Source organism: Drosophila hydei, unplaced genomic scaffold (assembly GCF_003285905.1).
Source record: "Drosophila hydei strain 15085-1641.00,03,60 unplaced genomic scaffold, DhydRS2 tig00000060-arrow-pilon, whole genome shotgun sequence".
NCBI lineage: Eukaryota > Metazoa > Arthropoda > Insecta > Diptera > Drosophilidae > Drosophila > Drosophila hydei.
Window position 1 is genome coordinate 6977950 of NW_022045656.1, and position 16475 is coordinate 6994424.

Below are 16475 nucleotides of genomic sequence, written 5' to 3' on the forward strand. Positions count from 1 at the left end.
ACCACGATCATATATTACTGTGAGAAAATTTGTTTAAACATAGTTTTATTTGTAACAAATACAATGCAGCTAAGCCAGTGAAGCTATTCATGTGTTCCACTGAGTTATTAATTTATTTTGTAGCTATGGATTGCCAAATTAGATATTTTCCACTGTAGAAATGTAACATGTAAATTTTCTACTATATTATATTCTCAATCTAACTCTTATCCACATTTTTTCATTGCAGGTAAATAATCATTATCACTCAATTCACACTCTCTTGCAACTCAGGCGTCTGTAAGTAATTTAATCAGCTTTTTAAGACAAGGCGCAAATTTTGAATTACATTGAAATGCTCACACCCTATTGTAGAGAGCAGCTATAGCATATAGAAATTCCGTAAAACAAATCTACTCAGACTGCCCACAAGTTGTGCGAGCCACATATTTATGCAGATCATCATTAACGAACCCAAAACGAACCCTTGAAGAAAATCAAACTCAGCGAACAAGAAAATTAATTTATGTATGTGCATATGCAGCAGCAGCAGACGAAAAGGGTTGCCGAATAGTTATATGAAATTGATTGGGGTTGGGGCTGGGATTTGGGTTGGGAAAACTAAACACAAGTTGAACTCCTCTGAGAAGTCTGGACAATGCATGGCATCATTAATATGCTGAGCTCTGCATGTGACAAAGAACACTCGGACAGCAGGCCAGGCTAGGCCAAGCCAGGCCAGTGGCCGGCAGCAACAACAATGCTTTATAATGTGCTTATAAATATATTGTTGGGCGAGTGCTTAGGATGCTTAGCATCTTTCGGCTGAGGAACTCAAGGGTTGAACTGTCTTTCCCAGGGCCTCCAATCATTAGAAACCCGAAAAATTTCATGAAAAACTTGTTTAGAATTTCATCTTTTCGATTGTGTCTTCCCCATAATATCTGTGAGTCTGCGTTTTGTGTTTGATTTTGCGTTGATAACAAGTTCAGTTTTTATTATATTATTTCCCCTAAAAGGGGTTGAGTTTTGAAGGTCAAGCGAAAGTCGTTCACACGTTTCACAATTAGCAGCTGGCGTTGAGATTCGGTCAAGTCGGCTTATTATAAATATAGTTTTGTTGGCAATACTATGCTCTGCCCACTCCTTACAACGGCGCGCTCATGTGTTTGCATAAATTGAGCTCATGCAACCCCAAACAGTGCTCTGTGTATGTTTTCCTTTTTGTTGATTTTTTTTCGTGTATTGTGCCCTGAACCTTATTTGATGTCAAAGGCCAACCCATTCCGCAATGGGACACGCGCCCAGCCAACGCTGCCCTCCACTCGGTCCTCGTTGGTGATTTCTATCTTTTGGCAGTTGTTTATGCAGTGCCTCGGAACTGAGACTGAAACTGGACCTACATATATTTTATAGTTGCCATCGGATTTGTTGTTGCTGTGCGGACTTTTCGCATTTTATTGAGATGAATTACATGAAATATACGTATAAATGAGGGTCAGCGATTGCCGACACCAATACCAATACCAATACCAATCCCAATCGCAATCCGAATCCCTGGTAAAGTCTCAAATGTATTAATGATTGTGGATTTAACTTGATGTACTGACCATGGTCCTCAATGTGACTTAAGCGGCAGCAGCAACATCACAACAGGGTACAAATCAATAGAGAACTGTGAGACATTCCGCAATGGGCAAAGAGCTCGAGCAGCTTGGATAGGCGCAAAATTTTAATGTCCCTTTTGCTGCGTTCATAAATTTTTATTATGTAATTGAGTTTGTTCGGGACTTTTATTATGGGGGGAGAAATGGGGGAGGTGTCTTTGTCGAATGTCTCCAAATAAAACAATAAAACCAAATGGCAAAATGCTCGAATACCAAAAAAACCGAGGGTAAGTAGAAAGGGGCATATTAATAAATAAAATGGGGTTCACAGCGGAGGGTTAAGGGTTCTTTTGTTATTATTTGTGGGGTTTAGCACAATATCTTTATGATATGCATGTTATGTACAAATTCTAGTTACATGGGGGTAAAAGCGATCAATAAATGTAAATACAGCTGCCAATGTGCAGTAGCGAATGCTCGCAACAGCGATAAAACTTTAGATAAGTTCAGATAGCAGATAGCGGCTGTGTCTAATTTAAGAGTGTGCCAACTGCGTGTGAGAAACAAATTTTGTAATTGAATCAGATATAGCCAGGCTACGATGGGAAATCAATACTAGAAAGCAACTTGATATAGATCAGCTTCCTCTAATTTATTATATTTTATATTTATTTTATATTAAAAAAATAACATATTTAGTTACCACTTAGCCTGATATATAGAGACAGAGACATTCATATAAAATATAGTCATATATATATCTTATGCATACTCATTTTTAATGATCCATGTTGTTAGATCCTTTCACCCCAATTAGTAGCTCACTTCATTACACAGCCAAATATATAACTACCCAAATGAATATCAATGTCTGCCTCTCACTTTCTCTCTGCATACTGTATCGATATGATATTCATAACCATATTCGATATGCCCGTGCTTTGGTTCATGACATCTGCAGTCATTCACATTCTCATTATTAATTGATTAAGCCGCGGCAATAGGCCACCAGAACGTAATATTTTGACAGCAAACACGCGCCAGTGGAACGCGCCTCAAAGAGAGTCCCAGTTTCAGATAAAGGCGCAATAAATTTACATAAATTACCCGCATGAATGCAAAGAATGCCTCTCGAGATGGGCCTTTCAGTGCAAAGAGAGGCGAAAAAAAGGAGAAGTGTCCCAAATGCGCAGCAATTCAATAAGCAGAAGCGAGTGAAAGGCAAACCTGAAATATGCGGCACGTTCCACACGTAACTCGAGTTTTGGGCTTTGGTTTCAACGGATCGCAGTGCCTGAGGGAAACGTGTCCCGTAAGCAGACGCCGCACGCAATTAGCATGCTAAGAACAAGCAAAAGATAAAGCAGATGGAGAGAGAGCTGAAAAGATAAATAATAAGACATCGAGCCGGGCACACGCTCATAAATCTCTGACGCACTTCGTCGCATTTGCTGCCTTCGATCTGGTTCGCCCGGTTTTAGTTTTTTATTTTCATTCTTCATTTGGTGTCCCATATCCGGAACCCTTCTCAGCCTTTGTTCTGAGCGGCGCACAACACTCGCCCGATCCGGCGAAAGGTTAAGGTGTCATTTCATTTTTTACGCTTCTGCTTTTTTTTTGTTTTTTTTTTTTTCTTAATACTTGCCCTCCAACAATCATCAACAAATTTGTTTAACATTCTCACTTGAATTACTGACTGCTCTCTCTTTGGCGGTATTCTCGTGAAGTGTCACAACCCTTAAGTTGACACGGGACAGTGGGTGTATTTGGGAATTTCTTTAACCTTTGGCATACGCTTAAGAAGCGGGTATTTCAGCTTTGTTATTAAAGGTGCAATGAGCAAAGCAGAGTCGAGTCAGCTTACTATATATGATAGTATCTCTTCTGCTTTGAGCACATGTGATGTCGTGGTAAATCAGATCACTAAATAGTAGAAATGAAATAGTTATATTGAGCCCTAGCTTTATAACCATTTCTTTCATCAGATATTTTTGGCTTATCTGCAGTTAGAAATTGTTACTTTTCATCTCTCATATGAGCACTGACTTATCAAAGCCAAAGACTGCATAAGTCCTCTATATAACATATATATATATACATAAATCTATATGTGTTTATATATCTACTTAAACTAAGAATAGGACCTTAAAAGTTTCACTCTAAAGAGTCTGCCATTTCATCTTAACATTTATATATTCTATAAGGACATTAAATTCGATATAGAACATTTACAACCATCTCTAAGGGTATTTACTCGTTAACATAGCTAACTTTTAGATTCATTTTTTATTATTTTATTTGTTTAGCTGGGTAAATGTTGTTGTTGCTGGCTGCGATGCCTGTCAAATTGCTGTCAAAGGCGCCCGCTCAGTTGTCCTTTGTTATTGTTGGCTAAAAGTTGTTGCAGACAATACCAAACTCTTTGAAAGTTTATTCTTTTTAATTAAAGTTGAATGTGAGCCAAGTCGCGTCGCGGCTGGGCAAACTAGGAAATTACGCAACTCAGTTGCTGCAAGTAATGTGATTGCCTCGAAACTTTACTGTTCGCCAGTTTCTGGCCTATTGACACTTTGTAATTAGAGTTTGTGAGTTAGCAGTCGGGATCGATGTTACCTAGGCGCTGCCTTGAGTGGGTTTTGTGTGGCCGGCTAATTGGATCACTTCAACAGCTTTACCCTAATAACCAATTCAGAGACAAGCTCTTAAGTTAGACTCTTCGACACCCTTCAGTTTTGACTCAACTCTCAGTGCTCTTAGGCTCAACATATCACTCAAGCTCAACACACACACACACACACACGCATATGTAAATTTCTTGAACAACCCTCAATTGGCTGTTACCCTCTTTAGCTCTCTCACTCTCTCATTCTAACCGAGTATATCCAATTGTCTTGAATATCTTATGGAGACTCCAGTTGGAACTTGCCGCAGTGCCTTCTCCAATACAAACTCGCTTGACTTTGATTTGTGCTTAGCTGTTGGCCAATGCTCACCCTTACCCTGATGTTTGTCGAAGGCGCTAAGCTGACGTCATCAACACCCGGTCAAATGTTCGTTGGGTGTGTAAATTGCATGAGTCACTCGCACCCCTCGGAAAGCGGTCTCAGAATCCGTCGCTAAACTAAACCCCACACCAACACACACACACACACATTCAGCCACTATCCGATTTCAGACCCTTTTCAGACCACCGCCCACGTAATTGCTTCCTGCAGATTTCGGCCACTGGGCAAGCAGGGGGCAGTGGAAGTGGCAGTGGCAATGGCAACGGCTGGGTTTTTCGCCGTAGGCCTCAAGCATTGTGCTCGCTGCCTTGTGCCCTGCATAATTAAACAGTCGACTGTATTTTAAACCACTTAAAATTGGCAAACGGAAGTCCTGCGCCGCGTCACGCCCCGCAGCAAACACCTGTCAAGTTTAGCTGCCAAATGCTGGGCACAGAAACAGGGAAAAAAGAAAGCCCGATAGAAGCAGGTCTAGTCCTTATTAGCAGCGCCCTTTTGGCGCGCTCCGTGCTGTGTTTCATTGCGACAATAAAATCGAACACCCGCCGCTACCAATGCCAATCAAGCGTTGGCTGTTCTGCCACTGACAGCTATCAGTAGCGTGTGAGTGGCGAGCTGAGGAGAGAGGTGAGATGTGAGAGGCAGGGGCAGAATGTCCACCTGGTGTCCCACTTCATCAAATAAGTGCAGGTCAATCGATATATATTTCTGCCATTCCCCATATTTATGGGCACATATAGAAATTTGAGCCAACTGCTCGAAGCGCACCCAAAACAGCGACAATAACAGCTGAGCAGCTCATGAGAAATTCATTTCGCTTTCCCCCGACTGGCCAAAGCCAAGCAAAGCTGCATTAAATGGCTCAGGGACTTCGATATAAAGCCTCGACCAGCAGGAGGTACATAATGATAATTCGACAACAAATCCAGCTGGACAGGAGAAAGAATCTACTATAAATGGCTAGAAATTGTGATTGATTATTAATTCAATGGAAAACATTTTAATGTGCAGCTTAAGGAATTTTAAGAATACGTGAATTAAACTTTAAAGTTAGTTATCGAAGAGAAAAGAGGAACAGGGAAGGATTATGTGGGCATTTGATATTTGTTGATGGTAAGTCAAGACTCGATCAGGTAGGTCTTGACACTGCTGGCGCCTATCTCTGTGCGGGAGCTAACAAATCTTAGAGCTGCATTACGTAAATGTCTAGCCAAGTTGTTTGAATAAGCGTCTCTCTAGGCACTTCTGGCCTCCTCTTGGATTTTGTCACCAATTTTTAACACTTTGAGGTCTCTTTTCTCAAGTACCAAGAGCGAACTTCCTTTCGTAAGTTTTCTAGGCCTCAATCTTGAGATTTATTATGAAGATTATCTTTTTGCCAAGAACTTTTAAGATTAAACAACCGGGACATGTCAGACACAAACTAAACTAAGTTGTCAGAGAAATGCCTTAAATATTTTATGAGCCTGACTGTATCATTCATCAATAAACTAGCAAAGGTCATGAAGCAAAAGTCATACTTATTTATGGCTCACAAATAACTATATTTAAAAAGTTTGTTAATCGTTTGGCTGGCCTCACAGTCATTTGTCATATTTGCTCATTCAATAATAAATTGTGGGCACTTGAATCATAAATTCAATTATGCGGAAATATAGTTAATGGTGGGCCGGCCTGTCCGGCAAATTGATTAAATAATAAAATGTCATTTGTGGTCTATAATATGCCAGCTGTTGGTTGAATGAACCCTAAGCCAACTCACTAGCCAGTCACTGCCAGTTGCTGTGGGTAGAGACGTAATCATCGGGCTTCAAGCTGATGTGGAAGCTAAAGTTGAGTGTCCATAAGATGGTTTTTAGTTTTTAATCAAGTTTTTGGGTCTTATCATTAACATAACTCAGTGGTCGTCATCATTAGACTGAACTTTGCGCCAAAAGTAAAAAATGAACCCTCAACAGCTGTTGCACACACACACACACACACACGGAGAGTTCTAATCGAAGAAAAAGCAAAAGTTCCAACAGTTTCTTAACTACCCTTCCGGGCAGCCAATGACCAAGCAATAGCAAACGCTTCCGCCCCAGGCACAAGTCTCATTACAAATAAATATCTTGGACTATTTATAATGCCTGGGCCTTTGCCTGCCTTTGCTTCTTTTTTCCTCCTTTTTTTCTTCGTCTCTTTGCGCAAATTATGCAGATTAAGGGGTCAGTCCTTGGACTCGAATCTACACAGCTGGCGGCCGTTACGATCTTTGCAGCAGCTCGGCGCTCTCTCGCTCTCTGTTTTTATTGCACCTGGTTGGGCAAACAACTATTGCTGCATATAAAACAGTATAAAAAAGGAAAATTTACATGAAAATCAAATTTTCATGTTTTGCCTCTGCATAAATTGTTCGAATAGCCAAAGAGCCATCATTAAACGGAAGCCGTTTTATGGCTCTAAATATGTATGTAAATTGAATACACAAGAGTATCGCCAACATTGCTCGCATGTAATAGTAAGAGTAGTCTCTCTCTCTCTCTCTCTCACTCTCTCTCTCTCTCTCTCTATCTCTACTAATTTAATTGTGTTTCTGTGCCAATCCACAGCAAAGTTTATGGCAAAGCATTAGGCGCTTGCCAGTCCAAAATCAGTTCATAATAAGCTCCGGCACAATCGCAATTTACAGATGCCTTTTTTCTGGGTCACATGTGTTTAACACACATGCTTAACTTCTGGCCCCGCCCCTTCGCCTCTGCCTCGCCCTGGCAAAAGTTTTCTGCAGCGCCAAAAAGTATGCCGCACTCTCTCACATTGCATTACGCCAGTTGTGGCTATATTTGTCTTTCTGTCCGTCTGACTGTCGTTCGGTCTGTGTTTGTTTAGTTGGGGTTTTTCTTTTTTATTTTTTTTTGCAGATTTTCTATGCCGCTTTCAATGCCAAAAATTTGCGCGTTAATTTGTCTGCAGTCTTTTTTTTGTATATTTTTGTTTCGCAGTCGACTTTTGGGCTTATCAGCCAAATGCAAAATGTTGCAGGCGAAAAAGTTTTTCGTTTTGTTTCTTTAGCATTTTCACGTTAGTTTTTAAGCCATTTTAATTGAGTTTTGTTGCCATTTTGGCCCATTTCTGTTGAGTTTTTTATATGCATTTTTATGAGGTTTTAGACAAAGATTTGTTTGCAAATTTATCGTTCCGAGTTTTTAGTTGCTAGCAGCAGTTGCCTCTGGTCGTTGGAAAGGGCAGGTGCTTAATTATTGTTGTCTTTGTTTTGCATTAAAATATATATCCCTAAGAATATATGTTGTGCTAGGGACATAAAATATCTTTGTAACTACACCTATGTCCGGCTTAGAATATGTAGAATTTCCTTCTTGAATATGAAACTGACAGAGCGAGCTCTCTAGGCCTGTTCTCTATATATATGTATGCTAGACACTTGAATCTGGCAATTGCCTCTTCAATTTATTTTCCAAATTAAAGTCACATTCAAGTTTATTGAGCATTTTCCGTTTTGCATACTCGAAATTCCGTAAGCCAATGTCACAGAGAGAAAGTGAATGTTTGTGGTGTTCACATTTTGGCTAAGCCTGAGAAGATGTTTGCTGTGTTTTTGCCATGACTTGGGGCGACTTTCTCACAGACGCTTTTTGCTCTTATCGTATCTGTGCAATATGTCAACTCGTTCAATCCACAACAATGCAGCGCACACACACGCATATTTTCCATTTGCTGAATGCATTCGCGTTGTCACAACAACCAGAAAAAAGAGCGAAAAAGAAAAGCCAATTTCAAATTCGCGCTAGGCATTTTGACATATCTGTTGTCTTTGTTGTTGTTAGACTTTTCCTTTTCTGATCTTTTTTTTTGTTTTTGGCCAAAAATGGTGTGTAGCTCGATTTTTTTGCAGAAAAATGCGTCAATGCCAGGCGACAGGCAGCCAAAAAATGTGACTAGAGAACAACGACTCTATTCCCATAGAACATTTTTGTTATTCTCTGATTGTTGATAAATATGACAATAAAATGGACACATATCGACCAATAACAACAGCAGCAGCAGCAGCAGCAGCAACATCAATGCCAAACGGCAAACAATTTCAAATGAACGCAATATTTTTGTGCACTCTCGCGGTACAGTTAAGCTTGGCGCATAACGGATGCCAGGTGTGTGTGACGTGTGAAAATGCTGACAACAATAAGAACAACAACAATTCCGCTAATAAAAGCAAGCCATGCACGGCTTTTAAGCGTCAAGAGTTTAACATTGAGTACAGTCTGCGAACAAAAAAAAACGAAACAAAAAGTAAAGTTTACTTTACCTTTTTCTCTCTCTCTGCGCTGTGGCGCCATCTGTCGGCAGGCAGACCAAGAGACAACGCGTGTGTGCTGGTAGAGCGCACGTGATAAGCATGTGAAATTTTATGGCAACTCTATTTGTAACTTTCAACCTGTGTGAGTGTGTGTGTGCGTGTGTGTGTGTGTGTAGATAGAGAGCTGCAGCAACTTTTTGCTTTGAATCTTGGCAGCCATCTCGTTTCCGCACTGCACTGTCTGTCCCACACACACACTCTACCTCTCTGTCTAGCACTTTTGTGTGTGCACTGACTTGGAAAATACTTTTTGTGATAACATTTTATGGCTTGACAAGCAGCAAGGCAAACTACGCGCATCTCTTTTTTGGCCGCCCACCCTACAAAAAAACAAGTAAGAAAGCTCTACTCGGGGTGCCCGACTAGGAGATACCCTGATCCTAGTCCTTTGAGTTTTGTAATATTTTCCGTAGTTTGTATCGAGAATTAAAAAAAAAAGAAAACAAATAAAAATCGACATTGCGAGACCAGGATTCGAACCCGGATTATTTGCGCAACGTGCACAAACTCTACCAACACCGCCACTTCATAACTAAAAAAAAAAAATAAAACAATAAAAAACATTTCATCTCCTCTGGTCTCGAACCCGGACCAAGCTGCATACGAGCGGCGCCTATACCAACGCAGCCACTGCCCTTCTTTCGCGAGTTGTTGCAAATTTGAACATAAGTAGCAGCTAATAATTCAGCACAATTCAATCGCAATTTCAATTCTTGGAATAGAAAAGAATGCACGCATTTGAATGTATGTGTGCACACGCATAGGAAAAATGCGTGCGCGTGGCGCTGCTGACATGTGCTTTTGCAAATTGGCCAAACGTTTTGTTTAATAACTTCTGTTTTACTTAATGGATTTTAATGAAACTTTCAGCATATGATCTACATATCCTATTGGCTTGGTTGAGATGCAAACGCCTTCACATAATGGCCCTAGCTCCAACTAAACTTAAATTCTAAGAATTTGGGGGAATTTGGAGCCGGTATCCAAAATCCAACAAAAATCAAAATTGCATAAAATATACATAAGACTAAATACAAAATTTGGAGGCTCTAGCTCTTAAGACTTTCGAGATATAATTTATTTACTGCATTTCAATAATGTTTTTATTCGATAACAATTAAATGCGAATAGTTATCGAATATTTGAAACAAACTTGACCTGCGCGTGCTATACACGGACCTACAAAAAAAATTTCAAGTCTCTAGCTCTTATAGATGCTGAGATCCACGCGTTCACACATACGGACAGACGGACAGACGGACAGACGGACAGACGGACAGACGGACGGACAGACAGACGGACAGGGCTCAATCGACTCGGCTTGTCGTCCTGATCAAGAATATATATACTTTATGGGGTCTGCCACGCCTCCTTCTGCCTGTTACATACATTTGCACAAAACCATTATACCCTGATTTCCCATTTTTAATGGGATCAGGGTATAAAAAGAAATATGAAAAAAATTATAAAAGTAAGAAAACATTTTTATGTATATTTTGTGTGTTGCAAAGTGAAGCATTATGGAGCTCTGGCAGGCAGACGAGGCACACATACGCATGGAAGTGGGATAGTTGGGCGTGAGGGGCTGGCATCAATTTGCAATTTGACAGCTGCCTATAAATAGCAAGAGAAATGACAACGCCAACTTACAATCACTTTGACATTGATGGAACTTGCTAAACTGTTCGAACTTGAAGGCCAAGCGGAGCAAAAAACGACTGCAAGGATATAAAAACCAGTTGCGAACTTTCGAGTCCATTCTAAGCGACTCGATGGGCTCATTCAAAATTCAACTTACTTTATGCAGCTTTAAGCAAATATTTAACTACTAAATCTGCCTTTACACTAAGTGAGCAGTAGCAATAGTAGAGCAGGAATTAAGGCATTAAAGGCTTTTATATTTATGTACCTAATATTGGCCTGACAAATATGATAAAATATGTAAAAAGAATTTCAATATTTATTATATATTTGCATATGCTTATTTAATCAAATTGAAGCTGCCTTAGGCAAACTCAAATTTGTTTTTATAAGTGTTTGTGATTTGGCCAGTTCGTTACGGAAGAATTCAGTCGGATGTGTTTGCATTCAAATACACTGCAACAAAACGCATTTTTCTTTAATAACTAGCCTAAATTTTGAATTATTAGAACATTTCAATTAGTCAAATGCGAAATTACAACGTCGTTTGCTCGGCCGGTTGTCGTCTTGGACAGGCTGCGCCTGCTCCAAATGCTTCAACTGCTCCTTGCTGGTCGAGTCGCCGAGGTCGCTCTCATCCGGTGATGGCGGCAGAAGAGCCAGGTCATGCAGCTTAAAGCCATAGATGCTGCGGGTAAATAAAGATGATATGGTGAGAGAGAGAGAGCTATGAATTGTACTTGAGTTGCCTCAACTGACCGTGGCGTGTACTTCTCAATGGGCGGCTCGGGCAGCAGATGCGGCAGCTGCATGAAGAACATGTGTGGAAAGCTGCTGCCAAACATGGCGCCATCGAGCAGGGCGCAGCGTGCGCTTGGCTGATAGATGTCCTGGCAGCGCGAACAATAGACCTTGACGTGCGATTCGCCAATGCGATCCGTCAGGCCCAGCGGCAGCACCAGCTGCTCATTGCAGTAGGTGCGCGGACAAACGCCAAAGTCGCCTCGTTGGTACTTGAGGCACATGTCCGAGATGCCCCGCCGCGTCAGTATGTAGCGCGCATGGATCAGTCCGTACAGCTGCTCGGCCATTTCGGGATGCGAGTCGTCCGCATCGAAGCCATTCTGCATATCGAACTCCGAGTTGAGAATGGCATCCAAAGTGTCCTGAAAGTTGGTCACCATTGTCTCCAGGCCCGTCAAGTTGAACTTGTCGCGCGCAAATTCGTAGGGCACGCGGCACAGAAACCCATTCGAGTGCAAGCCAACAAACCAATTGATCCACGAACCGTCTGCTTTGGACATGTGTCAGCTGTTGTGTAGGTCTATATATAGTTAGACCGAATATTTGTCGACCGAAATTGACTTTGTGCGCTCACTTGTGGGTACTGTTCCTTCTCCTCGTTGCTGTATGTAAATATATATATATGTACACTGTGCTAAAGAAAGCTGCGTCTGACTGAATCTCGTCTGGCTGAATGTATGAATGCGAGTTGCTAACAAGTTTTATAAACGTCATTCTCCAAGAAAGCTGCCGAATCGAAAAGATTGCTATGTTTTAAATATGTGCTAACATTAATTTTCCTTGATATACAAAATAATATAAAAAATTAATATAAAAAATATATTTTTGTAATAAGTTAAAGCGATGCATTGCGCAAAGTGCATTTTGTTTTAAATATTATTTAAACGATATTTCTCGCAAATCGCGCAAATTGTATGGCATTACAAATGCGATGTAGCTGGGCATGGTGGAGGGCTGTGCACACGCGACAACAAAGGAAATAAACACGCATGCTTATGAGGTCATCAACAGTCATGAAATTTTTGTTTGCCAAGGGGTGCGAAGCGCGGGACGAGCCGAAACGCGAATGCGAAGGACGCGACATTTGAGTGAGCCAAAAGAAATAGAGGGTCGTCGCAACTAGCCATGTTTGTAATGGCTTTGTGTGTGTGTGTGTGCAGTTGTGTTTGTCATTGGCACTTAGCCTTATTAGTATGTGCAACGGGCAACAGTCGTTCCAAGCGCTGCCAGCCCGCTGCAAAGTGCTGATGGAGCTTACCAAAAAAAAAAGCAACGAAAAAAAATCAGAAAAGTACGTGCATGCAATGTGTGCGTCGCTCAAAAGTATGCTACGTTTATGTGACTCGAGTCTGCTGCTCCTGGAACTGGAGCTGGGAAGCTGTGCAGTGCGCGTAATGTAAGCAACGCCAAAAAAGTATGCAATATTAAAAATATACTTGCACATATAAGCATATATATATATTCTATATGTGTATACATATTGTTATGGCACACACACACACAGACACACGTCAGACAGCTGCGCAATAACTGTACATTAAAAGTCATTGCATTCATGATATTATTTTTTATGTATTTCTGCCAGCTTTGCCTCGCTTTGTCTGTCTGTGTGTCGCACGTGTGTGCAAGTGTGTGTGTTCTTCATATATTTTAAAGTGTTGCCTTTATTTTGGTTAGAAAATTTTATTGCGCTGTGTTTTTGTTGCTTTTGTATGCACAAAATGGCGAAGGCCTTTACATTTGGATGCCCTGCAATTTGATAAAATTCAATACAAATTTGACTACACATAATTTTCTTTTTACAGGGTATTTTGTAGTCGCTTACTAGCTTTGCATATAACAGCTTTAGTTCACTTTTTTATATTTGGCGCTCATCATTTGCCGCTGTTTGTTGCAGTGTTGCCCTTTGGGCTTTCACATGAGTGCTTTGGCCCCGTCCACTGCACACTGCCACGCCCCTAGCCACGTCCCGAATATGCATTGTGCCAACTTCCAGTGAAACAAAAAAATGTTTGGCGCTAATGCTTTTATGATGAGTTTTGCCGGCTAAAACAAAAAAATAAAGAGTTGGAAATTTAGTTGTTTAAAGTCTTTAAAATAAATAAAAAAAAAAAAAAAAAAAAAAACACAGGCGAAAGTTTTGAATTTTAAATAGATTTCACTTATATGAAATGCCTTTTCTTAATTGATTTCATTTGAGGCATTTCTTACATAGCTTTATCATTGCATTTGTATAAATAAATGAGAGCAGACCAAAAATGACAGAAATTTTGCGGCTTCAGGTCATTTAATTAAATATACAAAGGTAAAGGCGAAATGAAAATATGCACTGCAATTGCAGCTGTAATTTAATAATTTTAAACATGAAAATATTTAACACTTGAAACTAAACTGTAAAAATAACTATAAAATCTTTAAGTCAGAAACTGTTGACATTTAAATTCATTTTTTTACTTTTTTTTTCAATTTCCTTGCAGGTAAGCGCGCATGAGAAGTGAAAATGTATGCAATTCTCTAATGGAAAAGCAACAACAACAAATCAATCACAGGCATTTATAAACAATTTCATAATTTATGCAAGTTGAGTCGATAAGAAAAAATCACAGAATATAGTCTCACCTAGCAGAATAAGCAAGTAGAACTTGACTGCAGTTTAATTAGCATGACTGGAGAATACCCTGTTAAAGACTTATTAATAAACTGCAGAGTTCATAGATATGCGGCGAGTTAGTTCAACTTCAACTTAAACTGCAACTTCAATATATTGAAATTAACTAAGAGTTGAGTAAACTTTGACTTTGTATAGGGAAGAAAAGGAAGCTAGAAAGAAGCAATATGGAATTGTTTCTGTTAACATATTATATTTCAATGGAAATTAAAAATCATGTTTTATATAAATATCGATATATATATGTATATATATATTGATTCATTTAGATATAACAAAAATCTATTTCTATATAACATTATAAATTGTATATAAATTGAAGAGAATTTTTTATGCCATTATATATAACCTGAATATTGGCAAAGCCTCCAAACAAACATATGTACATATGGATATATATATATATATATATACATACGCTTTCATAATTCAGCTTTGTTGTGTAGAGAGCTGTCAAACAAATTGAATTATTATTTATTTTCAATTTGTTGGGCGAAAGCAATGCAGCAAATTAAATGCAATTCAATTTGGTCAAAATAAATTGTTTCTCTGTATGAGTGTGCGTCTGTGTCTCTTTCTCCCTCTCTCTCTCTTTCTCTCTCTGTGTGCGTGCAAAAAATGTTTACAAAAACGGCAAACAAAACGAGCGATTCGAATGAGAAGAAACACATAACACATGTTTGTCCATATACAAACAAGAGGCAGACAATAAAAGCAAAAGCTGATACAAGTTAACCGCAAAAGAGCTGCAAAGCGAAGACAACGCTCGGCGAGTCGAAGGACATTGGCGAACAGGTTAAGTCGCTTCGAAATGCTGGACAATTTTCCAGTGGCTGGCGGCGCCCGTTGGCAGTTGCTTCATTTTGCGCCAACACGGCAAAGATGTTATCCATCGCATCCTTTATCCTTTGGCAAAAATTCAATATTTTTCAAACAAATAACAGCAGCAACAACAATAACAATAGCAGCAGCAGCAGCAGCAGCAGCAGCAAGCAACAGCTACGCACTGCGAAGGATAACATATTAAATTTGCCAATAGCATCGGCTGGCAAAAGGACAATGCCATAAAGACAAGAAATCAATTTTTTTTCCTTTTCGTTTCCTTCTACTGAGAAAACAATTTTCCAACAATAAAAAATGGCCCAAGCGTTGACTTGTCGTATGTTTTAGGGCCGGGGGTTATGCCAGAGGCGTGGTCTGGGTTGCTTAACAACCAACTCATACACACACACACACATACACTTGCGCAGGCATGGACAAGCCTTTAAAATCGAAAGCAATGGAAACGAAGCCAAGCGAAACAAATCATAAAAACTGCTGCGACGACTGACAGCTGGAGTTGGGTGTGGAGGGGGCGAGGGTGTGAGAGCTGTTGGTGTTGGGGACTTAAGGTTTTTGCTGTGGCAAGCCATAAAAAAATAAGGCAAAGTGGCGTGTAAGAAAGCCAATAAAAAACGCACGAGAAATGTGAGACAAGTGAACAGCAGCAGGAAACCATAGGCGGCTCTCGCTCCAGTTGGGGTTAGGCGTTGTGTGTGTGTGTGTGTGTGTGTGTGATGTGTGGTATGTAGTAAATGTGGTGCGATTGCCGTTAGCTATTCGGATTAGTCAGTGGGTAGCACTTTGTGCCGCATTTGAACACCAGGCATAAAGCCAATGACTTTAATTGAGTAGAAAGATTGAGATGAAATTCCGGATGTGAAACTATTAGAGTCGAGGCATTTCAATTGTGGCTTGCTACAGACATCTAAGGTAGACGCTGACAGATTAAATGCAATCATAGGATTGATTTTAACGAAGCTGCTTTAAAGCCCAAAACATTGAAAGCAACTACAAAAGAATATGCAAAGAATTTCACTAAGAAAAATATAAAGGAAATATATAAGAATACTCGAAATGGACAAACATTTTGGATTTAAATGAAAAATAAAAGCAAATTTATAAATGAAATAATTCATTTGCCTTGAATAGTGCAACAAAAAATAAATAAAAGACTTACTAATATTTATAGCTTATGTTATCGTCATCTCTAATTGCTTTGCAAGCATACGAAACTCACAAGGAAAACTTTCTTTTGAGTTATAAAATATTGTTTTAAAATGTTTAATCTTATAGATTCTATTGTACGTATTGTAAAGAGATTTTTAGTAAATGAAATTTACATTTATTGAAATCATGAATCAAATTACCCAACATGAGAAACTAACAGCAACGTGCAGTCATTGAAAGCATCACATTTGATGTGTTTAAGCATGACAATGCCTCCACTTGGTAAGCCGTAATCAAGACTCATTTTACATTCTTACGGGCTGCAGTTAAGGCATAACAATTTTTTATTATCAGGAGTTGTGCTAAGAGTTATGATTAGATCTTTTCTTAAACACATATATTAAATATACAAATATACAATATATTTT

The 16475-nt window shown here is 39.5% G+C and overlaps 2 protein-coding genes and 1 long non-coding RNA gene across 30 annotated transcripts in view; 1 reads left to right on the forward strand and 2 right to left on the reverse strand.

Moving 5' to 3' along the window:
- LOC111595460 (protein muscleblind) overlaps positions 1–16475 on the forward strand; it is a 191203-nt gene that overhangs the window by 131864 nt on the left and 42864 nt on the right. The window contains exons 1-2 of one of the 27 annotated variants that reach the window (XM_030222707.1): positions 252–279; positions 13868–13892. The exons of the other annotated variants lie outside the window; for them this stretch is intronic. Of the exons in view, the coding sequence (XP_030078567.1) occupies positions 13878–13892 (15 nt within the window). The 5' untranslated portion in view covers positions 252–279; positions 13868–13877. Of the gene's footprint in view, positions 1–251; positions 280–13867; positions 13893–16475 lie in introns of those variants that run through there. 27 annotated transcript variants of the gene reach the window in all.
- On the reverse strand, positions 10980–12084 carry LOC111595482 (suppressor-of-stellate-like protein). Of its 2 annotated transcripts, none has more exons than XM_023309253.2 (3): positions 11965–12084; positions 11346–11897; positions 10980–11274 (listed from the first exon to the last, which is right to left on the reverse strand). In XM_023309253.2, the coding sequence occupies exons 2-3, from the start codon at positions 11888–11890 to the stop codon at positions 11106–11108; spliced, it is 714 nt and encodes a 237-aa protein (XP_023165021.2). In that variant the 5' UTR covers positions 11891–11897; positions 11965–12084; the 3' UTR covers positions 10980–11105. The 2 variants fall into 2 exon arrangements, with proteins under 2 accessions (XP_023165021.2, XP_023165020.2); XM_023309252.2 differs by having other exon boundaries at positions 11346–11910.
- On the reverse strand, positions 12999–13708 carry LOC111595493. The gene is made up of 3 exons (XR_002751191.2): positions 13602–13708; positions 13216–13436; positions 12999–13139 (listed from the first exon to the last, which is right to left on the reverse strand). It is a non-coding gene; the product is annotated as an uncharacterized LOC111595493 (long non-coding RNA).